Source organism: Zalophus californianus, chromosome 10, assembly GCF_009762305.2.
Source record: "Zalophus californianus isolate mZalCal1 chromosome 10, mZalCal1.pri.v2, whole genome shotgun sequence".
NCBI lineage: Eukaryota > Metazoa > Chordata > Mammalia > Carnivora > Otariidae > Zalophus > Zalophus californianus.
The window spans coordinates 15,356,650-15,383,672 of record NC_045604.1 but is presented as its reverse complement, the minus strand read 5'-3'; the positions used below and the strand labels follow the sequence as shown (position 1 = coordinate 15,383,672).

At 37.7% G+C, this 27,023-nt stretch overlaps 1 protein-coding gene and 1 long non-coding RNA gene across 7 annotated transcripts in view; one reads left to right on the top strand and one right to left on the bottom strand.

Moving 5' to 3' along the window:
• The window catches only part of ESRRG (estrogen related receptor gamma), a 615,169-nt gene that overhangs the window by 50,754 nt on the left and 537,392 nt on the right, over positions 1-27,023 (bottom strand). For all 6 annotated transcript variants that reach the window (XM_027613055.1, XM_027613054.1, XM_027613056.1 and 3 more), the window contains 2 exons: positions 11,175-11,285; positions 7,369-7,530 (listed from right to left, as the gene is read on the bottom strand). In XM_027613055.1, the coding sequence (XP_027468856.1) occupies positions 7,369-7,530; positions 11,175-11,285 (273 nt within the window). The remainder of the gene's footprint in view (positions 1-7,368; positions 7,531-11,174; positions 11,286-27,023) is intronic.
• On the top strand, positions 16,166-25,579 carry LOC113933188. The gene is made up of 3 exons (XR_003523287.2): positions 16,166-16,281; positions 16,970-17,072; positions 25,117-25,579. It is a non-coding gene; the product is annotated as an uncharacterized LOC113933188 (long non-coding RNA).

Genomic DNA, 27,023 nt, shown 5'->3' with positions numbered 1-27,023 from the left:
AAGGAAGGAAGGAGGAAAGGAAGGAAGGAAAGATGGAAAGGAAGGAAGGCAAGAAGGGGGGAAGGGAGAGGGAGGGAGGAAGGAATGGATTTAAGGTTAAGCGGTGGAGCTAACATTTTGATATTTGGTGTGGTTGAGTCACTTGACTCACTTCTGCTCTGGTTTACCTATAACTCTCAATCAAATTCAATGGCCAGTGAATCCAAACACAATAAGGGAGGGGGAGCATCCAATTTTAGCAACTAATCATTTAAGGAACTTGCCAACTACTCCGATGAGTAGTTAAATGGCAATTACCTTGTTTCATTAAAATTTGTGATCAGGCATATCTAGGGTACACTATCAAACACGTTGATTTTCACTGATTGAAAAAAGTGTCACACATTTCCTTTTTTATTCATCCTCCTTTCCTTGAATCTTGCATTTTGGAAATGTATAAACAAAATTGAAAGACAGGGCAAATATGTTACATTCACCTAAACTTGTTATGAGAGGTAGGTAGGTAATCTGGAACAAAGGACACAGAACACAGGGGAAGGAGATGAGGGCAGGGAAGAAAGACATAATGAAGCTACTGGTAAAAAGCCATTTAAGTTAAACATTCTGGGGCTCCAAGTAACATCAATAGGGTGAGTCAAACTTCCTGACTCTCAAGTTTGCTCACATATAAAGTGGGGATGATAAGAACAAAACCTACCCAGAGAATAACAGCAGAATCGTTGTAGGTATCCAATAAATGTTTATGAAAGTGCTTTGTAAACAATAAATAACCATATAGATGTTAGTTCTTTTTGTATTGAAAACTTAATCTCATTAAAATGAGATTATCACATACGTATGCACACACACATGCATATATATTTATTTGGACAGAGCTACATGAGTCAGGGTAGAGATCATGTCATGTATATCTTTTATATTTCCCACAGTACCAAGCATAGAGTTGGGTACGTAGCATCTACTCAAATACTTAAACTGGATTCAATGATTACTATGAAATTATGATTCATTTTTGATTAGAGGTATACAATAGCATGGCTATGTATGGGTGGCAAACATAATTTGGAGACACCTAGTAATGGAGCCTAAGGAATGTTGGAATAGAGATGACGTGCGCACGGGTAATCCAGCATGGTTACAGAATGGGCATTAGGTCACGAACCATGGACTCAGGGGTGACAGTCAATCTCTATGAGCATCTTTAACAAGATTTAGGTTGTCTCTTGAACCGGATCTCCGTCTAGGAAAACTGGCAACTTCTTGTCGGTTTACATATTTTTATTTCTAGCAAGGGTAGCTGCAGAAAATAAAGGACCTTAGGTGACCTTGCAGATTATTTTTTTCATAGCATATTTTTCAACTTACTGGTTCCTGTTTCCCTATCATAGTTGTGACTTCAGAAACTGATAAACATTCAGTTATTTTAGGTTTGGCCAAGAAGGATGAACTAGATTATTTAGATGCTAATGATCCTGCCCACCTAAGACAAATGATGACCATATCCATACACAGATCCTTTTGGTTAAATAAGCTTCCCTCCTACTTTTGTATTACAACCGATGTTTATGGTAGATATATTTTGAAATGGATTTTATTAACACTGACTTTTTGGATCACTTGGTTTTAATTGCAGTAAAATGACAATCTATGTGCAGTATCTTAGGAACTAAAATGAACACTGATATTTTACATTTAGATCATGCTTTATAATTTGCAAATTAATTATACATATGTGTTTAATTTGCATGTGTATTCTTTCCCTCATTTGATTTTCACAATATAACTAACGGCTAGAGCAATTAGGTAACTCAAAAAAATTACTCCCCTACACCTTAGGTTGTCTGATTTTACTTTCAGGTTCATTCCAGCCTTGGAAACCACAAGGATAGGTGCAGAGGTAGACAACTACCAGGTACACGAAACAGAACTCCCAAATATTTGGTAATTGAATAGAATTATAATTTAAATAGTATTTATAAAGTATCAAGGCTTTCGGTCTAAAATTTACATTTTCTCCACTTACCTAAAAGACTCAACTACTTCATAGTTCTGCAATCAAGTTACATACACAAAAGAAAAATTAATCCTGAGAAAAGAGGCTGTGATCACTTCAATTCATTCACAGCAAAGTAGAAATTACAATTACCTGTAAATTCAGTTCTGGGATGGGCTAGAGAGGGGAACCTCAGGGCCAATGAGCAGTTTGGGGCTATGCATATTTTAAATCAACTAATCAATAAAATATTTATCAAGTTCCAGTGATAGAGATCCCAAACTGAGTCTTAGGTGCTACTTATATAACTCTCTCTTAGTCAAACATGCCCTTGACCCGCACATCAAACCATAATCACACGCATATACACGGAAACATATTTTTGTGTTATAAATGGAAACATAATCTTATGGTAATTATTTCCACCACATTTGTTTGTGTGTCTTTTTGCACATATCATCATCACTTAATGGTGCTACCAGTTTAAGATAAGGAATGGGCATTTTAAAACCTCCACAACTTTGGTTGGGGATGACATCATCTTAAAAATCGGTCTCTACATAAAATGCTGTTAGAACAATCTTTAAACAGCATCATTAGCAATAGATGTTTGAAATACCCTTGGGTATTTGCCCACAAAATTTATATGCTAATGTAGAAATAGTTTATACGTGTTCTTCAAAGATTTCTGCCGCTTCTTGAAAAGTCTCAATACTTCTGTTGAGAAAAATATAAAAATCCAACTCAGCGAGCAATTTTTGATACATTCTTCTAATTGCATATTTTTTTTTACAAAAAAAATGCTTCAGTGTAAATGAAAAATACCGGTTTCTATACTTTAGATTTCTGTTTCTCACACGAATAAACTACACGTAAAGACTGATCACATTATCTTCCTAGTGTGGTTTTCCTGTAGAGCTAAATATTTCCTGCCTTCACTGAGAGTATGAGTAAAAATTGTAGAGTTTTTTTTCTGTTTTGATATCATTCCAAAGGATACCATTTTATAAATGTGACTAAGAGGCCCCAAACTTACAGAGAGTCCTCTTCTTTAGCAAGCGAGGGTTTAATTTGTCATGTTAAAAATAAACAAACCTACCTGAAAATCTGCCATCTTTGATAAAGGAAAATTTTTCTAAAATACATTCATTCACTTAATTGTTCAAATACCCTTCTATTCTCTTAAACTGTCGGATGAGACCCATAATATATTTAAGCCACTTATATAGGTCAGCTATTATGGGTTATGCTTTTTTAAGCACCATCTGACTAAGCACATTCTGCATTTTGCTAACAAAGTAACAGTACATAATAATATTTTAATCAACCACAAAGAACAATAATAGATCTGACTGCTGGGCTGATAATCGTCTTATCACACCCTGTGAAACCTAGCTCTAATATTTGGCGGAGCCTCCATTACTTGGCAGCCCATTCTAAAAAAGGCCAACAATGGGGAGAGAATGAAGTGGAGTGTGCAGTAACTCCGTATCTACATAAAAGAGATTAGAGGCGACAGCGTTCCATTTTACAGCTCAATCATATTGTGTTAGCATGCGCTTATCCGAGCGCAGACGAAATTGAAAGAGAAATAAAAAAGAGTCAGGCAGATAGGAACCAGAAAAGCGAGGCATGAGCAATTTCCAAGGATATAAAAGGATGCTAATGGCGGGGCCCTGTCATTCTTAAAAAGGGCTATTAGGGCACCATCATCTGTTCTTGTGCCCTTATGCTCCTCCAACTAAAGTCAAGCATTTTCTAAAGCCCTTGTGATCTTTTTTCTTCTATAGATAAAGTATGGTCATGTTTCCTAAGAACACAATTTTCCATTTATATGATTTATTAAAGTAAGTCAACTAATTCGATTTACTGATAAAAAAAACACTCCATATGTATTTTTCTTCAATATTTTCTTTTGTTGAATTCTGCACTTTTTTTTATGTAGCAAAAGCAAGGATGTAAGAGTCCATTCCCAGCAGTGCTGAGAGGCTACTCATCTTATCTTAGATGCTAAACTTAATTTTTGAACTGTGTGTGTGTGTGTGTGTGTGTGTGTGTGTGTGTGTGTGATGACACAAACTGAGAACAGCATATAGAGAGCAAAGGCTTAGATTTTAGCATTAAAGAAAGATTTCACTTTAATTTTAACAGAAGCCTTACACAAAGAGTTTTAAAGTTAAGACAAAGACAGGTGAAATTTCAGTTCTGATTTGACTTTAATTCAGGCTCTGACCCCAGTTATGAGGACTGGGTCATGTTATCAAGAACATGATTTTACTTCTATCAAGGCAGAAATGTGACCTTAATCTTTATATTCTCTTTGTCTCCTGCCCTACCAGCCCCCCATCCTATACTCCACATTGCTGCTAGGCCCAGCCTCCTTGAACCCAGTGTATACCAGCACTCCTAACTTCAGAGCACCCTCTTCTACCTCAAAACACGGCCTGGCTCGCTTATTATTTAACAATTTAAAAGAATTCCAGTTAATTCTTGTTTGGCTAATCCTTTTCTGAAAAGCCAAGCCACTCCTTGTAATCATTTAAACACCCTGAGGGTATCACGAGCACCAGGGCTGTGAATCATCACTCCACAGTGACCTCCTCTGGCATTTGCTATGGAGAGAGAATCACGTCAGTCCCCACCAATTCTAAGCCTCAGCTTAAGACTGAACACATAATCGTATAGTAATTGTTTCCACCACTGGAAATGCTGTTACTCATAGTTATTTAAAGTTACTGTCTTCACTAAAGTCACCAGAGAGCCCCTTTACTGTGACAGGTTTCTTTGTAAGCTGACATTTCTACCATGATGCACAACTGGACCCACAAATTTATCATTGACTTTTCCTTACCAGAGAGCATCATAAGAAGTTGTTGACTTTTATTGGTCTTTATTATGGGATGTCTGGACAATATTAAAATATTGGCTTAACACGTCTCTTAATTCAGGGAGAACCTGTGCAGAGTTCTTTAAAATAATGGGTGGCTTCGAGTCATAGTGACACAGTCTTTCATGCTGCTGTTATCAGTAATATGAACACTATCATCATTATTATTTTGAAGTGGCTCTTTCAAATGCAGTCAACCGGGTATCCTGATTCTACTCCAGGAAGCAATGTTGAATATGCTTTGAAGGCATCGGATACATTTGTGAATTTGTGTAAGTGTTTTTACCTCTTTATGCCTCAAACGTCCCTATCTTTGAATTAAAGATAATAGTACCTGATTTCTGGATTAAAACAAGAGTTCTCGGTTGGGGAAGACGGCACAGTTTTGCCCACCAGGGGACATATGTCCACATCTAAAGGCATTTTTGTTTGTCATAACTCAAGGGTGCTAGTGATTGAAACCCAGGATGCTGAACATCCTACCATGAAAAGGACAGTCCCCCACAACAAAGGATGACTGGTTTCCAATACCAATAGCGTCAAGGCTGAGAAACCCTGGGTTCGAATAATGATTTTTTTGGTCTTTTTTATTTTATCTTATTTTTAAGAAAGGGGGGGAGAGAAAGAGAGAGAGAGGAGAGAGGGGCAGAGGGAGAGGGAAAAAGAAAATCTTAAGCAGCCTCCACACCCAGCAGAGAGCCCCAGACATGGCTCAATCTCACAACCCTGAGATCATGACCTGAGCCAAAATCAAGAGTCGGACGTTTAACCAACAGAGCCACCCAGGTGTCCCAGAATAACGGTATTTTAATATGTGAGTATAGAGGTGCCTGGCTGGCTTAGTCGGTAGAGCGTACAACTCTCGATCTCAGGGCTGTTGGTTTGAGCCCCACATTGGGTGTAAAGATTACTTAAAAAGAAAATCTTTTTAAAAAATTTTTTAAAAAATGTGAGTATGTATGTACATGTGTGTACATGTCTATATATATGAAGTAATGAAATATATAAATACAAATGATACATATTGATTATCTAAAAAAGTGTGGATACTTCAACAAATGTTAATTTTTTTTTTTTTGCTCTAAACCCTTCATAGCACTTTTCATCTAGATAAGTTTTCATACACTGTTTAAGCAAATTCTGACAATTCCCACTGTCACAATTCCCAAATGTCTTAACACCTTTTAGCATACCCCCTTTTTTTTTTTAGAAATCACATAGATGTGATTACAATTGAAATGTGGCATCAACTATCCATATGATCAAATTCTCAACCTTCTTGTACGTGTAGTAACCCTTATTAGGTATCTTCTAAAGAACACACTCAAGCTCACCTATTTAACTAGTTTTGACTTAATTTGGGGTGCTTTATTAGCAAACAGTGTAAGACAAAGTAGCTAGTATAATACAGAGTGATGTTTAAATTAGTTTACAATTTGCTTGGCCTCATCTAGAACTGCACTGAACAAAGCCATTCAGAAATGTCAGCTGTGTTCCTAACCACTGTAACAAATTGTCGCTTGAACGCTGCACACCTAATGACTTCAAATTAGCTTCACTGCGATATCGCCTGACAGTTCGTTACGACTGTTAGCAACATAGCTGGCGTATCATGACCAAGAAATTGGTTTCAGTGTGGGCTGGGAAAGGGACTTCCATCAATTTGATTAAAGAAATTACTGTAGCATTCAAAGCATAAAGACAAACTAGTTTAAGGAGACAGAAATAAGTTAACCAAACCAGAAAGACACTGCTCATCGTTCAAAAACTTATTTACAAATTACTTGAAGATCAAAGTTCAAACAGAAATAATTCAGGTAGGCTGCTAAAATTCTCAACACTTGTGACCAGGTGTGTTTACCTGTTATGGGATGTTATGGGATGGGCCAGGAAAGAAAAGTAATAGGATACTTTAAAAATACTACTTTTAAGTTACCATCTGAGAAAGTTTAGGTCGTCTATTTAATATTTATTTTTACAACTTGTGTACAAATTCATGGTAAATACCTAACTGTCAACCAAAGCTGCGCTGGTAAATAACGAACAGCAATTAAATGTAAACAGCCACCATGAACAACAAAATGAGTGATTCTTAAAAGGAAAAAAAAAAAGGTACGTTAGATGTGTGCTGACAAAGACATTTTTTAAAGTGAAAAGAAAAAAGCGAAGGATTTCCTTAGGAGAAAGCTCAGAATTTTAAGAGGGAGAAAGATAGATTTTTTTAAAAGTTATATTCTCTTTACCTTATGCTGGCAATAGTACCTTTGCATATGAAAAAAAAAATAACCAGAGTTCAAGGTGGTACAGATAGAGAAAGGTTTATGATTCTATTAAGGTCAAGCAAAGCTCGAAATTAAGTATGATAAAAGCAATGTAAAAGTTAAAAAAACACAATAATGAGAAATTTTTGGATACGCCTAAAACTACATATTAGGGAATTACTGAAACCTTTTCTCCTTCATTTTTTTTTTCTTTTCAGAAAATGTACCTGGAATATGCTTCGCCCATCCAATGATAACCACCAACTCGCGGTCAGCCAAGTCACACAGGGTAGTGAGAGCTTTGATGTCACTGTCGGGGACAGTAGGGTCAGGCATGGCATAGATCTTCTCCGGTTCGGCCACCAACAAATGTGAGACAATCTTGTTATCTGCAGGATCAGACCAGAGCACTACAAGATCACTAGCAGCATCATCCCTCTTTCCCAAACCCTAAAGTATGCTGCGTTTTGACAAATCATTCCAATCGCCTACAATAAACCCCAACTATTCTGTTTCTGGTTCAAAATATGCAGAGTAAACAGCGTTCAGGAAAACTTAAGAGGAAGAAATGAGCCACTGCAGTTGTAACGGGATGCATTCCTTTCTTCTTCTTTGCTCTACCTGCCTTTGCTGGAATGAAGCATCTGTCCTGTAATGAAATTTTTTATAGCAAACAGATAAGAGAAGTTAGATGCTTTCTGGGTTGACTCTTTGATTCTTAAGTGGGATTTGGGGAAGCAGATTCAATAGTGTACAACATCTTTAAACTAAAAATCCACAGTCAGCCCCTGAAATATAGAATATAATGTGGAAGGCAAAGAACTACCTATGCTGATAGTCATAATGCGCACGAAAGTCATTAATTGTCTTAATTCCTTTAAAGAAGAGCAGAGATCAGAGCCCTTCTGCCTGGGTGAATTACTGACTATATAACTCTACCTCTGTGGGATGCATTAAATAGGAATTTCTCTCCTTTCTCTCCCTCCCCACACGCCCAGGCAATCTTTCAAATATAGCCAACATCCGTTTCCAGAAAAATACTCCTACTTAAATGTTACAATATTTTCTCTTCGGAGTGTCTAATTCTTTAATCCTCTATTTTCATCTGTTGTCTTTAGTTCATTCTCTGGTTCAGATTTATCTGTCTGAAATTTGTGATATAGGTTTTTAAAATCCTTCGTAAAATAAACACTAGAGACAAATGGAAATCATCACATCAAATGTGTTTTATTGCTCAGGGGCATGTGAGAGTTTATGGAAGGATGGTAAAGCCTTGCTAACAGAATGATTTTTCTTGTTGGCCCTATTTTCAATTTCTATGTGTAGCTTTAGATTTTATACTTTCTTCTAAGTGAAGAGATACAAATGGGTAAGGATAAACCCAAATATTTCAGTGTTCTGTGTACTATTACTCTAGCAAGCCAGGGCATTAAATGGGACTTTTGTGAGCAAAGCCAGTTTCCTCTGTGTTTACTAGATAATTTTCCTTTCATTATAAGTTTTTAACTTTTTTAGCCCCAAATGAAAAGACTGCATATACCTTAGAATTGAAAACATAGCATTCCCTTTAGTCTTCTTTAACGAAATGACAAGGAAATTATCCAAGCTATAATTAGCCATTTTTCTAACATTTTAACATTTTATTATTATGGCTGCTATATGAATTACATTTATTGCAAATAATCAACAGATAACCATTCATTGACAGTAATATTCAATTATCACCAAATTGAAATTGCAGATTTGGGAGGAAATATTCCCAAACACCATATTTTGTAGGGAAAAAAATAAAAATAAATACAGATTCTTTTTTTTTTTTTTAATTTGTAGGATCTGTTAAGAATGGCATTTGTTTCTTGTATATGCTATGGAAACAACACCCTGTATTTTCAGTTACGCTTGGAAAAGTTTCAACTTTCATCGCTCTGACAATGCAACAAAACCTGTCAGTAACCGTGAGTTTTCTCAGGATTAGATGAAAATGCAGTATTTAATAAAGGGCACAAAAATGTGCCCAAAGGAAAGCCTGATTCTGGTTCTTTTCATCCTGGGAAGATGGTTACCTGCTTGACCCAAGTCAATGGATACTTGACCAGAAGGGTCGGAGAAATCTGGTTGAAGCTAAGAAATTCCCATCATTCAGAAAATGGAATAGCCAGCAGCACTGTTTCCAGGTAAATCTTATTTAATGTTTCCCTAATTAGAATCAATAGAACCCAATTTCCATTCTTGGGCTTCTGTAGTACACAAACAATCAGTCAGGGTCCAGAAATCTCCCTCAGCCACTTTCTCAGCAAAGCCCAGGCACAGCCTCTCGACACTTATCTGACAGGATCTGAAAATTAAGTTTTATAAATGTTTGTTACAAAAACACACTAATTGGATGGACTAAGGAAAATTAACACAGAGGCCTTGAGATAATGAGTAATGATTTATTAGGAGTCCTCTTTATCTCAGACAAATGGAGCTCACTGAAATTGCTATAATCTCCTTAGAGGTACTTGACGAGCCACTTCCCAATTTCTCAGGTTTATGCCGAAAACCATAGATGTTCCTCCATCATGTGGACTCGCAAAATGGGCCAGAGCTCATTTTTCTCCCAGTCGAGGAAATTATCAATGGTTTCGGTCAATGCTCATGTAAAATGAATGAGAAATGGGCAGTCTGTATAATACTGAGTCTAGGAAAACTAACCTCTAATGAAATTAAGCATTAGTGTTTATTGCGTTTTATTGTATTATCAGAAAGTTTTTTTACTATAATGTGCAAAATCTGCTTAATGCAGTCCTAGATTGTATTTGCAGAATGCCAAACAGCTTATGCAGGCTGAGGAGGAGATGCCAGATTGGACAATTGAAGGTATAATCAACATAATGTTTTTTGGAAAGACGAAAGGAAACTATGCCATATGTTCACTTAAGCTTTAATTTTATGTAAAACTGGTTGTTTTTCCTTTGACATAGCTAAAATGTCCTTTCATTTACAGTTCAGGGTCCGTTTTATTTATTTAACAGATCCCCATATGCTCACGTGTGTGATGCCCAGCAGCGACCCCTCCTGGAGAGTCGGAATGAGAAGCCGGCACTTCCTCTTCCCTTGAAAGCAGATCAAACATTGCCCTTGTCTCTTCTACAACTGCTATGGATGCAGCCTCCTCTGATATGTGCTGGTTGTGTCTTCTTGAGACCGAGACAGCTAAATGTGGGGACTGTTTCCATCAAGCACTTCTCAGTGCCTCGTACGAACTCTATGCATAAATATCCTAAAAGGCTAGTTCTGTTGCATTAGAACTATGAACTGATTTTTCAGAAAATGGGATGCAGTTATTGCCTCAATCTACATCCCAGCTCCTTCTAGTTAATGACAAAGAGAATGGGGCTTGCGTTTTAGCAATGTACCCATCATCCTTTCAAATTGCAACCTGGCATTATAAAACCAGGGACTCTTTAAAAACAATTCATAATGCCCATAAGGGCATCTGAGATAGAACCATCAACCTATGCTTGTTATCAGGAGGGCCTATTCTTGTTTTAATCTATTGCTAGCTAGTGTGTTAACCTTCTATAGTGCCAAATTAATGAGGCTCCTAATGTATTTTCATTGGGAGGTTGAGCAGTCAAACTCATTTAGTTAGTGAAAACTACAAAAATCACTTTCTTGTGAAATCTGAAACTAACAGCTCCAATGAACTAATGATTACAGTATGATCCATTTTATGTACCTCTGGAAATAAAGATAACCAGTAAATGTAAAATTCGCACTATATAAGCTATGCCTTAATATGCTTATGCTTCTACAAAATGACTAGGTGAAAAAAGGGCAGGGGAGAGAAAATCATAGGGAAAAAAAAAGAAGATAATTAGCGGAGTAGCCGTTGCTCCTCAAAGGCAATCCTTGGGAACAGAGTCACAGCCCCCCAACAAAGACAAGTCTCCTTGGAGTCGGTAGGGATGGGCATGCCAAAACTGATACACATAGAGCCAACTGGGAGGATTCTGTATGTTGGAAAGCCAGACATATCTGCTGTACTTACATGGCTTTTTGGCTGGCTGAACCAGCTGAGGGTTCAGGTAGGGGCTGTTCTCCGCATCTATTCTGCGCTTGTACTTCTGCCGACCTCCACGTACTCTGTCAAGACGCACCCCTGTGGGCAAAGACAGGCACTGGCTTACTGCTGACGTATCCATCTTTGAGACCAGTCAAATACATAGAGTATCACCCATGGGTGCTATGGAGACAGACTGCAGAACACAGAATGGTCCAGAGGTATTGGAGGAATGTTTAAAAAAGTGGTGGCTAAACCAAAATGGCCAGGGGTTGGAAACCAAATCTGGGAGAGCATGACAAACCTGAAACACATTTCATGCAAGGCCATCAAAATCACATTTACATACCAAAGGAAAGGCACATTTCCATGGGAGTTAATACAAAGAAACTGTTACTTGGTACTAGCCTAGTTTCTCAAATTGAAGACAATGGCAATCTGGTATCCTCTTTACCAGTCACCCATGAAAGCTGACCACGTAAGAGCGATCCAACCCTCCCTAGTCTACCAGAGGGTTCACTATGGACCCGTGGGATTTAAGTGAACTGAAGACACCTTCATGCTGTGGAAAGCCGGAATTACACTCTGCAAGATGAGATGTAAGGATTGTTCCCTATTATAACGTCAACATGTCTCAGAGGAGAATGTTATTTACATTTTGGCGCACATTTGTATTTTCTTCCAAATGAGAGAAAACTGGGAGTAAGTTTGGACTGGACATGGGACAGAAAGAGGAGCTTCCTGTAAGAATTCAGAAGGCTAGGATGTCGCAAGAGGGCTGTGTTCGTGAGGCAGAGCTAGGGGTGAAGCCAGAAAAGGAGGTAGACAGGCAGTTACTAAAACTTCCCTGGGTCAAAATGCAGCGGTTTTTGCTGGCATGGGATTTAAAAGATTGAGGAAAGAGGTAAAAGGGAAAGAAAGGAATTAAAAATAAATGTTTCATGTATAGGGGGAGTGGCGAGAAGAGCTTGTTAATAACTTGGTTACCAGTCTGTCATGGTGAAGTTTTAGGACAGGGCCATATAACACTTTATCTAATACAGAGGTTACTTGGGAGTAAGAACAAGGCAGAGACTCATTCTGTGATATTATCTTAATTGATAAAACAGTATAACATTATCCCTTAATAAATTCAACTGAGTAGTTCGCTGTACATGGCATTTCCCAAAATGTTTAGAAAATACATTTGGTTCCACAGCATCATCGGTATGATTATTTTACTGAAAGGCCTCTCAGAGCCTTTAAAATGCAAATGACCTCTGTAAGACTCTCAGAAGGAGATGCAGCCCTATGCAGTGTTTTGCGAACCAATTTTACCAAAGATCCGGTCTTGGGAATATTTATGAATATCACATGGAACATGTGAATTGTGGGTTCTCTGAGTTATGCGACACCGTTTGGGAAACGCTGACACAGTTCTGTGTGAACCCTGAAGTGAATATAGATACTCGAATGTTAAGGATTACTATTCTATCATGAGATAAAGTAAAACACAATTTTCATAGTATCTTAATAATACAACTTTAAGAGTTGATTATCTTTCAGTGAAACATGGAAATACACACTTGGTTCTAGATAAAGCCTGAGATGTCATACTGAAACGTCAGAGCAGCGCTTAAATGAAATCAGGAGATGACTTCAAGAGCAATTAAGTAGGTTTTGACAGCAAATTTCACAAAACAAAGACCCTGGTATAGTGCCTAAGTATTTACTGAAAATAGTAGTGCTTGTGAGTCACGAACAAGCTGTATTTCCTTACTGCTGCTTTTAAAGCACTTTCTGCCTACGGTAGAGCTCTGTTCCCTTGTTCATCTAATTTCTAGTGTACAAAACTAGGTGACAAACAAACTGTGTAACTGGGATACTACACTTTATTGTATTAGGATGCTGATTTCATAGAGATGAAACATAGAATACAAAGAACAGAAATATTTAATCAAAATGTTTAAAATACTGTAAATCAAACACTGTAACTGAAGATTCTACCTCTATTGCACTTGACAACACATAGGTTTAGACCACAATTTCTCACTGGTAGGAATAAATGCAAAGGATATGTTGAGTTAAAAAAGAAATATCTATCTATAAAAAAATGAAGAGCATTCAGAGGAAAAAAAAAAGATATTAAAAGTCACCAGATAAGAATATTTTAATGTAATTGTAAGAACTCCTATTTTATAGAAAATTTCTTGGGTTATCTAGTCTAAAATTGTTTGCCTTGCATCTATCAAAATGCAATATGTATCATAAATTTATATAAACTTGTTAGCCAGATCCACAGTCTGTTATAATGATTTTGTGAAAAGATTAAAGATCCCCCTTTCAATGTTTCCAACTATAATAGCATAATAATTTATTCCTAAATATTAGGTGAAGACTATGTCTTAAAAAAATAAAGCATAGTTTCCGAGGCAGAATGGCTGAGTTTTTTTTCTGGGTCTTTAATTAACTGGCTCTGTAAACTTTGTTGAGTTCCTTAACCTATTTATTTTTTCAAATATAAGATGGACATAAAGATATCCTTCTGAATGTTTTGCTGTAATGATCCAATATTATATTTATATAATATATTAATATGTTTGGATATGATACACATGCATTATTAAAATATTTCATAAACCTTAAAATGCCAAGGAAAATAGGGAAGTTATTATGTCTGTTTTGTTGAAATATTGCTATATTACTTCACTGATAGATATTTTGCATCATGATCATTTATTAAAAATCTGTCCCCATGGAATATAACAGGCTACCTTGCCTCAGTTCTGAGGCAAACAGACTGAGGAATGCTGGAGTGGTAAGATAATTCAAAGGGTACAAGCCAAATAATGATACTCATTTGATGTCCAAATGATTTATAGAATTATTTGGTATTCCATTCTACGTACTGCTCATCCCTGTCATTAATAATGTCATTTTAGATATTGTTTTAGAATAGATACAGAATTGAATCCAAATTCTACCAAAAATGAGGATGCTATCCCCTCATGTGTGCTTAGCTGTAAGCACACAGTACAAACTTAAGCAGAGAACTGATAATTATCCAATTCACCTAATGCATTTAAAAGTCTCCCCAATAGTTTAGCAGACACGAAGATAAACAACAGTTATTTATGATCTGGACCTAGGAAATCCAGATTTGCCCTAAAGAGACGTCAATTGAATCCAGGTATTTCCATCAAAGGTGATGAAGCCTGTCTCTTTCCTTCTTCAGTCTGTTGAAATACAAACCATTTCTGTCTGGACTTGACTTGTAACCAGTTTTTTTGAAAAAGGTGAAAAGTAAGATTTCTCCCAGGAAATTAGATACCCACAATGTTCAATGTGTGACAGGATTTGAAGTTAATTAAGGCAATTGGATTTTCTATTCATGTGGAGGCCCCTATTATCTTTTGTTTTTTAAATAAAACATTTTAAGAGTTGGCATTACCTACCAAGTAGAATGTTTCACATCGCTTCTTCTTTCACATACTGCATGTGCCTACATTGCCACAAGGGAATTACAAATCGTCTACATTGTCAGAATTTACAAAGTTGAGAAAGCAAGAATACGGCAAGGAGGAAAAAAAAAATAGGCCGTGAGGCAAATAAACGCTAAGAGAAGTAAAACAGTTCAGAGGCAGGTCTTCTTAGGTCAGCTCATTTTAAGTCTACGTTTTATGCCGAAATGGAAATTTTTACAATTTTATACAGTCCAAAGTCAAACGTATTTTTCACATTTTTAATAGCACAAAGTCAGAGGCATTTCATAGGGTAATAAAAGATCTCCCCTTCAGAGAATTATACAAGGATACCCTAGCCTACTTTTCTAAATTAAAGACCAGGCTTTTACAATGTTGTTCCCAAGCAAAGGTTTGCTCAAATTATTAATTACGCAGACCCTTGGAATACTTAAGAAAGATGCAGACAGTCACGTTAAAGTGATAATATTTTTTAAGAGACAGTGAAGTTTTTTTAAAGATTAATTTAATGAATGCTAAGTAAATCGTTGTGTTAAATGCATGTTACCACACACGTCTTGTAATTGAGTTCTTGAGATCAGCCTGGAAAAGCAAGCCTTCTGAAACAAGAAGGTAAAGAGGGTGGGAACTTTCCCTTCCACTCTAGGTCTTCTTGATACCGCAGTTGCCTTTGCTGCAGAAGGAAACCACGCTCCTTCCCTTGGGGAAGAGAGGTACCTAGCAGCGCCCTTGAATTCTCCTGAGATTCCTGTGAGGGAACCATCACCAACAGAGGATAGAGAAAATCCCTTTGAGGAGCTGCAGGGAAAGAAGCTAAGGCAGATTAGCAGTATGAGACAGCAGCGGGTCATTTTAGTGGCAGCCTCTGATGGGGTTCTCCTTCGGGACAATGTCCTAAAAGAGCATACCAGTTTAACAGAGAGTACTTGTGCATATTTATAGGCTGCTCTTACAGGGATGAGTGAAAGTTATTTGTATATTCACACATATTCTCCAGGGAGAAACTAATCATATTAAATTGTTGAGGATTGTGTGAGAAAATAAAAGGTACCAACCCCCAGCTATCTTCAACTACTATGGCCCCTTCTCAAAACAGACAGAGATACTGTTACCTTCGCTTCCTGATTCAGCAGTCTTTGACTCCTCATACCTACATTTTCCTCCCAAGCCACGTCTTCATTATTAATTGAATGAATCAATCTCTGCATGAAGTGTCTTGGAATACACCAAAATATCAGCCAGTTACTAGCAGTCATTGGCTGTCAAGAGCTTATTATAGTCTAGGCAACGGGTTAATTGTTTTACATATATGAACACATTTAAGCCTTATAGCAATCCTATGGCCGGGGGCGGGGGGTGCTATGATTATCGCTGTTTACAAGATGAGAAAGCCGGAAGGAGCGCGCAAGAGGCAGAGACACGGGTGGGAGCTGGGAGAACGGCTGCAGAGCCCACATTCTTAAGCGCTATGTTTATACTGCTTCCCTGCCATCAAATTCTATTTTTGGAAAAGAGCATTTGGTATTTACTCCAAAAGCTCGAACTGCAGGCAGATACAACCCGATCATCACGGTAAACAATACTCGCGGCACGATGCAGGGTCCCTCTGCCTAGGGAGGAAGGCAGAACGCTGGGTGAGCCGGGGGAGGAATGAATGCTCTTATTCAACGGAAGGGTTAGTGATTGTGCATCACTCCATAAAGGGGGGGGGGGAGGGGGGCAGGACTTGAACAAGTTTACAGCTATGAGACTGTGGACAAACCGAAAATAATAAAAAGATTCCGTGTCTCTGCTTTTCCACTGAGGCAGAGGCCCAAAGACATTCATTTCCTTCCTCCTTCTGCTATTGCAAATGAGACAAGCCTGTTTTGCCTGGGCCACGGATGCAGAGCAACCTTCTGGCTGCATTTTCAGCTCATGAGGGAGGCCCAGACAGCAGCGGCTTTTCCACCAGACACCCCTGGTCTGGCTGAGGCTTACATTTACTTCCACCGGAATATCATGGCAACAATTCAGGAACTTTGGAAATGGCCTGGCTGTGTGTGGAAACGCTCTGAGTTCTGCTGAAATAAAAGGAGAAAATCACACAGGGAGAAAAAATGCATATCCATTAGGTGGGCTCTTTTTTTTTTTTTTTTTTTAACTGAGTCCTTAGTCACTAAAAGAGATAAAAGCCATGACTCACATTAAAGCTTCCTTGCTCTACAGATGAATTAACAATTAGCAAGGGAAAGTCTTTCCTTTTGGTCTCCTGATAGCTATCTGGACTATTAAACATGTGGGGCTTGCATAGGCAATTACAAAGGCTTCCCTCTGTTTCAGATTCAAGGTGCATCCAAAATACATCTGTAGATTTCTGCGCATAGGACTTCCTCCTCCATTTTTGCAGAGTTCACGTGATTCACTCTTCTTGCCTGGTTCAGAGGTATGCGCTAAATTTATAACCTGGGTTGGAGCTGAAATCAAAATGATAGAAATTTGAAATAGCCATAGACAAAATATTTTGCAGGGGAAATGTTGTTCCACCAGGGGTAAAGCTGCTTCAGCTTTATGCAGCCCGAATCTATGAGCATGCAGCCTGAATCTATGACACATACAGGTACAAATTAGGTCATCTGCAACAGGTGACAAGTTTTAATTGAATGTCTTCTGTCTGCAATTCTGACAAAAGGTGAATGGAAATAAATGAGTCTGGCGACACGGCCCTGAGCCTTACAATACCCAATATCTCATTATTTTTAAACAGCTATCTATAAACTGATGCTGACAAGCCTTGAACCTTTTATTTCTGCTCAAGATGAGGTGGTTGTGAAGGGAAAAAAAAAAAGAGAAAAAGAAAAACGGGCATCCAGAACATTACATTAAACATGCAATACCTACCATTATCACTTCCCCGATGTAATTAAAGGAAATCTCCTATTCAAAAGGCACTATTTCTTACTTTACTTCATGTCAGAGAGAGAGGGAGGGAGGGAGGGAGAGAGCATGCTTGGCCTGCACTTGCTAAACATAGAGACAACCTTTAAAGACAAAAAGAAAATTTTCCCTTTCCTGCTTTTTGCCTGTTAAAAATTTCATAAACTATTGAAAGAGATATCGCTGTGACTTATGCCTATCTATTTTGTCTTGTTACTCTTTAATATCAGTGACTCTCCCCTTTATCCTTTTTGAAATTGCCTTCTCATATGAATAAAGTTATGAGTTAGTGGGTAAAGACATGAAATGTGGTCGCACATCAACATCAGGAAAAGTGATTCTACTAATTCACAATTAAATGTGACACCGGCAGCAATAAGTTTAACACAATAATAACAGTAATAACAGTGCACAGCACCCCATGGGGATGCTCTGTGTAAACAGAAGCACAAACATTATTTATGCAAAATTCAATGCCCTGTAAAAATGAATTAAATATGAAATCAACCAAGCTGGGTTTACAAGTTGCTGGGTTGAGAGCCAGAGTCACTTTGTTTCATTCAATGGAGAGGAAGACAGGAGGAGGAGTCTAATGACCAAAAAAGCAGATGTGGATTTTAAAGAGAATACAGGTCTGGGGGGTGGCGTGGGGGGAGTGAAAATAGGTAACAGGGAAAGGTAGCAGTGAGTCTGGAGGTCATTTGGTTGCATTAGGTGTGACTCGAGATCAGATGGGTACCCAGCAAAGAGCTTTTGAAGCTCAGAAGAGATAATTTGATAACATGATAATTTTAACAAGAGATAACATGACAATTTTAGCAGAAGAAAACTTTAAGTCCTGGCCAATTTGTTAGCAATTCACCAAAGGTATTATAAATGTACCACCAGACTCAAGCAGAGATGCTGAGAGCCAATTATAAGATACCAAAATGACATATGATGTTTAATAATATTTTTCTGGTGATGTTATTTTGGCAATAATTGAGATTCAAAATAAAGTATGTCTCGTACAAAAAAACATAATATACACATATCCAGATCATGTAAAAAAAAAAGAATTATACCTAGCACATAAAATATGTAGGGAAAAAATCAGTTCGATAGATTAAATGTTAATGTAATATTAATGTATATGTGCCCAAATCTCATACCAGCGATAAATTTTCTTGTGACACTAAGACACTCATTTCTTATTTCTTATGACACTGGCAGCAATAGTTTTAATACAATAATAATAGTAATAACAACGCACAACACTCCACGCAGATGCTCTGTGTAAACAAAAGCACAAATCCTATTTATGCAGAATTCAGTACCCTGTAAAAATGAATTAAATATGAAATTAAACAAGCTAGTTTTCGAGTGGCTGGGATGAAAGCCATGGTCACTTCATTTCATTCAATGGAGGGGAATACAGTGGAGCCTAGCAGCTCCACTGCAGGTCTTGAGTGGAGTCAACAAGTGGCATGGACTGAATGTGTCTCACCACAAGTCCTATGTTGAAACGTAATCCCCAGTGTGATGGTATTTGCAGGTGAGGTGTTGAGAAGGAGATGATGTCATGAGGGTGCAACCCTCATGTTGGGATTTGTGCCCTTATAAACAAGACCCCCAGAGAGCTCCCTCGCCCCTCTGTCCATGAGGGACAGAGAAAAGAGGGTTGTCTATGAACCAGAAAGTTCACCACACAGTAAATCTGCCAGTTTCTCCATCTTGGACGTCTCAGCCTCAGTAGACTTCTGTTGTTTTTAAGCCACCCAGTTTCTAGTATTTTGTTACAGCAGCCCACATGGACTAAAACAAGAAAGGAAGGAACATAAAAAAGGAGTCGGAGAGCTAATCTACAATGGGTCGACTCAGGATCTGATATAAAATAAAAGAAAATACACTGGCTTCCATCCCTTCTCAATCAACTCCATATTCCATCACTAACCACCTTTCACCTGCCAATTGTGCTGTTAAATATCTGTGAGGCAAGTTAATGGAGAAAAGGAAAGGAAAAACAAGAGAGAGTATGAGAGCTAGCATGAGTCTTACAGAAATGCAGAAGCAGAGAAGACAAGCATGTAAGAATCGGAGTACATTCCCAGTTGCCCTTGGCGCTGAGATGTCCACAGCACCATGTGGCCACCCTGGGCCCATTGTCAAGCTAAAATTTTTCTCCCTCAAAGTTGGCAAACTAGATTGTTGAGGAATTTAAGACCTCATGAAAAAAACTGGGGTAGAAGAATCATGAGTGGCAGTGATAATAAGAAAGCACCTTTATATAAATAATACACTCACTAAAATTAAATAAAGAAAAATATTAAAAGACTATCAATAGGAGGGGCACCCAGCTGGCTCAGTCCATGGAGCGTGCAACTCTTGATCTCAGGGTTGTGGGTTTGAGCTCCATGTTGGGTGTAGAGATCACTTAAAAAAAAATCTTAAATAAAAAAAGACTATGTTAAAGTAATGTATCTTGTCCAATTAATTCTCATTTATCATCTTTTGATCTCTTGAGTATTTTCAGCATCTCTGTTCTACCTGGTTTCAGCAAGATGACTATAAGCTCAGTTTGCTGGAGACAATATGCATATAAAAAGGAAAAAAAATTTACATCCAGTTTTCAAGACAAACGTTCAATGACGTATTTAGTTTACTACTCTGAGAATCTAGGTTTTAATAAGGAACTACTCCAGACTCATGCTTAATTGATAAACAATGTTGAAGATTTGGGGGAGAGGTATGCATAATGTAAACACATCAAAATGTTCTGTCAAGGAAAGTAACAAATAGGGAAGTGTATATGTGGAGAGCCAAAGAAAGGTGTATATTTATTTATTTTTTATTTATTTTATTCATTTGAGAGAGAGACAGAGAGCACGAACAGGGTAGGGCCAGAGAGAGAGGGAGAGAAAGTGGGAGAGAATCCTCAAGCAGACTTGGGGAGTGTAAAGCCCAATGCAGGGCTCAATCCTAGGATCTTGAGATCATGACCTCAGCTGATATCAAGAGTCAGATGCTCAACTGATTAAGCCACCCAGGTGCCCCAAGAAAACTGTACATTTAAAGTGTTACGACAGGGGTAGGCCATAACCTGTACTTTTATTCTCAAATTAGTACGTGTGAAGAGTGTGGAAAGAAATAGAAAACATGAATGATACTTCCAGATGCGAAATACACTGGGTCCCAGCTGAAGAAGCCTGCACCAGGTGGTAAATTTCCCAATGGACATCCTGTGTAGAGATGCTACGTGACAAGTTAGTTGGGAGTATACTGCCCCATACTCACATGGTCCACAATGTTAGGAGGGATCTTTAAATCCCAAAGTGTGCCAAGAAAAGACAAACACGGTTTTCCAGGCACAAGACATCTCAAGACAAGGTTTACTATATTTTTGAAATGCAGCCTGGGCTAACCTCAAACTTCAAATTTTTTTATTTATTATATGTTCCAGCTTAATTGCACAAAAAATTGAGGGCAGAGAGCATGGTGAGAAATGACATTCCTAGTGCAACAGCGTCAAGTGATCAAAAATGATTTTGGTGTATGTTTTAATTGTATATTGCTCATCATTGTACATGCGGGATACATCACATGCCCGCCACACATTAGGCATTCAACAGTACTGAGGAAAATGAATAAGTAAATAAATTTATAATATGCCTTATTGCTAATGTAATAATTAGGGGTTTTTTTCCCCATCTTCTGGTTTGTTTGTTTTTGATACTTCAAAACCTCGAATGCGGGACGCCCAGGTGGCTCAGATGGTTGGGCATCTGCCTTCGGCTCAGGTCATGATCTCCAGGTCCTGGGATGGAGCCCCACGTTGGGCTTCCTGCTCAGTGGGGAGCCTGCTTCTCCCTCTTCCTCTGCCTCTCCCCACTGCTCCTGCTCTCTCTCTCTCTCTCTCTTTCTGTCTCAAATGAATAAATAAAAAATTCTTAAAAAAAAAAAAACACAAAAAAACCCTCGAATGGACCCACGGAGAGTTAGGAATCTCTTGTCAATTGTCTCAATAGTTCTTGTTGCTTGTGTTTTTCTCAATGCACTAATATATTATAACTTTAGAAAGGTACAGAAAACTTTTAAAGACAACAAAATAGCTTGAATCCTGAAAAAAGAAGTCACTGAAAGGTAGGACATCGGAGTTTAATTTTTGTATACTCATCCTGGACAATATGAGAAAAAAAAAAAAAACAGCATCTGGTTTGTTGGGAAAATCCTTAGATAGATATGAAGAAAACTTACTAATGAGAATTACACTTAGAAGCTGAATATTGAGCAGGAAAGACCACAGATCCTCACAGTTGGGAAATTTGACAAATGAAGAAAACCATTCTCTTTCCGAGACGTTTTTATTGCCCTCCTGCCTGGAAGCAGATGAATGAGTTTGATCACGTGTTAAGCTCTCTTCCAGTTCTAAGATTCTATGAATGAAATGGTGTATTTAAAAAGATGGAATTGACCCACAGATTCAGAGTACGACAACTACTTGGCAGTTGGAAACATCAACATACTTCATATCTTAAATCAGGGAAGACCGGAGCCAAATGGAGAGCATTAATGAACCAGAAGAGCAGTAGGCTTTCTGGCACAGGTCTTAGCATTCCCCTCACACTGACCTTGGCCAAATGCATTTCCTTTTGTTCTTGACAATAATAAAGCAAATAAAGTGCCCACGTTTGAAAAATGCATCTAGCTTATTACTGCATTAGGAAAAGATCAATGCCTGTTGCACATCACTGTGGAGAATGAAGTATGGAAAATCATAAACAGCTTTGGATTTGTGTGCACTTTACAACAGATAGACTACATTATGCTAAGGGGAGGAGAATATGACCTAATAATGGATATCTGGAAAGCAACCAACGAGTAGTTAAGGGCTATTCTATTATTTAACTAAATTTCATCTGGAGTTTAAGAAGAAAAAGGTATTTGACTAAATATGACCAGAGTTCAGTCACTAGATCACAATGGGGAAGGTTTCATCTCAACTTCTATAGCCACCCACTTTTCAGAAATTACAGTGGATTTGTGTGTATACACATGATATACATGCACACACACATATGAATACATCGTACAGAGAAAGATAGACACACAATTCTAAATATATAAGCTATTATTCAGTTTCTTTATTTTCCTGATAAAGGTTTGGCTACTCAAACGATTCTGTGAGAATTTTTTATTTGCAAAATTTTTCCATCCAAACTCATACTGTGTGAGTTTATATGGATATTTATATCAGGAGTTGCGAATTCAAACAACTATGTGGAGCAAAAGGACTGTGTTTAAAAAAAAATGAAGGGTATGTATGTACCGCGGTGAATGAAAGAGCACGTGGCTCACAGATACACCACCAGCCTCTACCAGCACCCATGTGGTATTGCCTCGTGGGAGGAAGAGGTATAACTGAATACGAATCGGGTGTTATTAGAGTTCCCATTTTCAAAAGATGCCAGCAATCTGGATCTTTATATAAAATCACCCAATATTTAAGTGTTCACACAATTTTTTAGCTAATTGATAAACCTCAGGCTGCCAGTTTATAGCACTGGCCTACATTCTTTTTTACTCAGGGGCCAACTGTCCGTAATTCCCTGAGAGAGGCCAACTCTGACAATTGGCCAGTTAAACTGATCATATTACAAGTTGGTAGTTATTTAGAAATTATCCTTTTGTTTTATGTAGGCCCTCATTATATGGGCATAAATTAAATTGCCTAACTGCTTAAGTTATTCCATAGGCTACATATTGAAATTCTAATTTTAAAATGCTGTTTGCATGGTTTCAAGTATAACAATAATAATAATGTATAAAATTTAAGGGGTTTTCATAAGAAATCATTTCAAACAAGAGTAAAAATTTAATCACCTATGCCCATGCATGGCACCTGTCAGTTAAGAATACTGACATGTTTTGATCCACATAAGGCCTCTTAAAGAATCTCGTTAAGCACAGATCTCCACAGTTATTTATTGTAAATGGCAGCAAAGGTTTTCTTTAAATTCATCCATTATGTTTACTAAATGTTTTACTTTTTGAAGGAACATCTTTCTGCCTAGTAAAATCTGTTGGAAACTGCAAGTCAGTTCTTGTAATACAATTGGTGCATTTTCATTCTCACCAAGATTATATCAAATGAATCACCTTTGGGAATTAGCTGACAGAGAATCACTTTTCTGTTGGCTTCGACCTTTTCTCCCCCAACTTCTTGCATGATATGGAAGAGAAGCTCCTTGAAGTGGCAAAAGAGTAAAGATGATGCTGAATGCTTTTTGGAACAGTCTTAGAAGGAATTAGGTTGTAATAGTGTTTTCTCTGGGTTAGTAGATTATAGAGTATGAAGGACCAGAAGATGCTGCTAGAATGGAAAGCTGAACGGGGTGAGTGTAGGTGGGAGATGGCCAAGATAGTGTGACTGTCTAGCAAAGATATTGTGAGAGAAAACAAAGAGAAAGAAATTTAATTTGAAAAGCCGTGAGTGTTTAAAAAATAAAACCTATACATTTGAAAGAAGGTGGTAAAAATCATTTTTCTATTAACTGTTGTGAAGAATAGGCAAGTATATTATGAATAATTTTCCATATGCCAAATAACATTATATAGGGTGAAATAGTGAGTCTCTAAAAGGGCCATGACACACACTGGATAGCCAGCAATAGGTCTTGGACCAACATATGCAGCCAAGATCAGTAAAAATACAGATTCATTGGTAACAGGGGAAAGCCAACTGTGTATATCTGATGAACTAAATGGTTGCTGGCTTCTTCTAATGGCATGAATTTCAGAAACTCACTTTCCAAAGCCTCTTATCTCTGCTGCCATCAAGAGAATAGATAGAAATGCCCTGAACTCGTCATCACAGTGCCCTAATCAGTCAACAGAGTTGCTATTGGGCAGCATGCAGCATCCCCTCCACTGACAGGGGCTTCCTGGTGGCCCTCCGAGCACTCAGTCCCTGCTGGCCGAGGAAATGAAAGACCATGAAATTGAACCCAAGTCATCACCTGGCAGGTTAAGAAAGCCCAGCACCTGGTCCACCAAAGCAGCCTGGGAGCAGACTTCAATGTCATAATAACATTTCCATCCCAACGTTGAGACTGGAAAAAAGTATGATCCTTAGATTCCTAAAAAAGTTTGGGATAGTCATAGATCTTAGTTCACTCATGCATTTAAACACACCCTAAGGGAGATTATCAACACAGCCAAGAACTTATGTATTTTTCAGGGGAAACAGTAAAGTCTTTCTTCCTCTCATTCTCCCTTACTTTTCCTGTCTGCCCAACCAATTTAATTTTATATATATTCACACACATACACACATATATCTGTATTATGTATATATGTATAGGACTGATTAAATCTTTCTAAATTAAATTATATTTTTTGTAAATCTGTGTACTTTGTTTTTAAAAACTTGTAAGTTATAGATGGGAAAACATAAATATATCAGTAAATCCTTGTCAACATTCCTTGCATAGCCACTATTCAAATTATCTTACAGATTTCAAATAATTTCACAGCCATCATAAAAAAATTTTGCGTATCCTTTTTTTTGTGCGCAGGTCTGGTTGGCTCGCGCTGTCGGAATGCTGCGGTGCCCGTGGGGGCTCCTGCGGCTCCCTCCCCTATACCAGGGGAGGCCCCGGCGTCCTGCGCTGTGTTTGCACCGCTTCCTGCGTGTAGGCCCCTGGTCCTCGCACGCTGGTCCGCAGCGCCCCGAGGGTGTTTTAAGAGCCCGCCGGTGTGTTACTGTTGGATAACGGCTGTGATGAGAAGTGAAGAGCTGCGTCCTTTCTCCCTGGCTACTGTGGTTTTTGTTAACGCAGAGGATATCTCCTATCTGGTGTGGGGCAGATCCTAGGAGCTTCCATCTAGCTTTCCTGCATTAACCTGTGTGAGCAGCTGTCAACTGGAGGAAAGAAACTGCCCAGAAATTTTGAGATGCTTAAGTATTTTTAGATCAGTTAGACTTTTTTAACACAAATACTTGTTTTTATCAAAAGAATTCCAATAAAATATTTTAAAGCAAAAAAAAAAAATTTTGCATATCCTTTTAAAATTTTCACATTGCTTCTACATGTATTTTACTTGCTATTTATAAGGTTAAAAAAATAAGAAAAGTTCCGTTTACCTAGTATTAAGACAGGGAAAACAGAATCAACTCTACAATTCTCTACATATCCCTCCATAATATGACTTACTTTTTGCTGCTGAGGGCATGATTCAGGAATATCAACATGTGATAGAGTAGTTTTCAGACCAGTTGTAACTTAAATACTGGATAGCGTTAAGATGTTCCAGATCTCATGGCACAAAAAATATTCGGTAAAAGTTCATAGTTAATAAGGATGAAAATAAAAATAGGTGGAATTATTTTAATTATTGGTTCTAATAAAATGAGAATTCAATTCATCTACCAATGCACATTCATCCCAAAATTGAGACAAATTTAAAAAGTTAAATCAGATTTGGTACGGACCTGGTACTGAGATGAAATAAAATCTGCAAAAAATAGTACTTGGTATTTTTTATGTTTCCCTGGTCCTTATTATGGATTTTCTTTTTCAACACTGAGGTACACTTAAAGAAAATGGGGAAATAAAGAGTATGGTATGAGCTCTTTAAGTCTACATAAGCACACTTATTAAACGGCTAACATGTTCTGAATTTTCATGTGAAGTCTTTAGCATAGGATTACACCAAATATTGTACCATCTTTAAATTTGAATTATAGGTTGCCTATAATATAAGAGAATGAGGTGGTCAGATATGAATTTAGAATACATAATTATAAAATTTCTCTTGAAATCAAGTTAGGTAAAGAAAAAGGGAGTAAATAAATCCTAAAATATTCACTGAATAAATGGGGGAAGAAACCAGATCTTCGAGGGAAAAAAACTTAAAAAGTAGGCTAAGTATTTCAAATAACGTCCAAAGAGATGTTTGGGAACAATTGTGCATAAGTAACACATTGCTTTTGAATAACATGTTGCTATCAAATAATATGACAAAAATAGGAATAAAGAACTGATTATGCAAATTTTCTCAATCCCAATAATTGAATCCAGTGAAAATACATAAAAATAGAGCTTGTTCTTTAATATTTAACAAGTTCTTCTACTTTTTAAAGAAATCCCAGTAACAATATTGCACTTTTCATATAATGAAACGTGAATATATACAAATGACAATTCACAACCAGAGTAACGATTCTTTAAATTAAAAATTGAAATCTTTACAGCTTTTCTAGTTTTCTGTAGGGCATAAGGTTAGTTTCTGAAGCTGCCTGGGTTTCAGCTTCCTAACCACAAACCTCAGCACAATCTTTCCAGGATCTGCAATAAAAATTACTTTAAAAGTATTTAAAAATATTTAGGGGCGCCTGGGTGGCTCAGTTAGTTAAGCGACTGCCTTCGGCTCAGGTCATGATCCTGGAGTCCCAGGATCGAGTCCCGCATCCGGCTCCCTG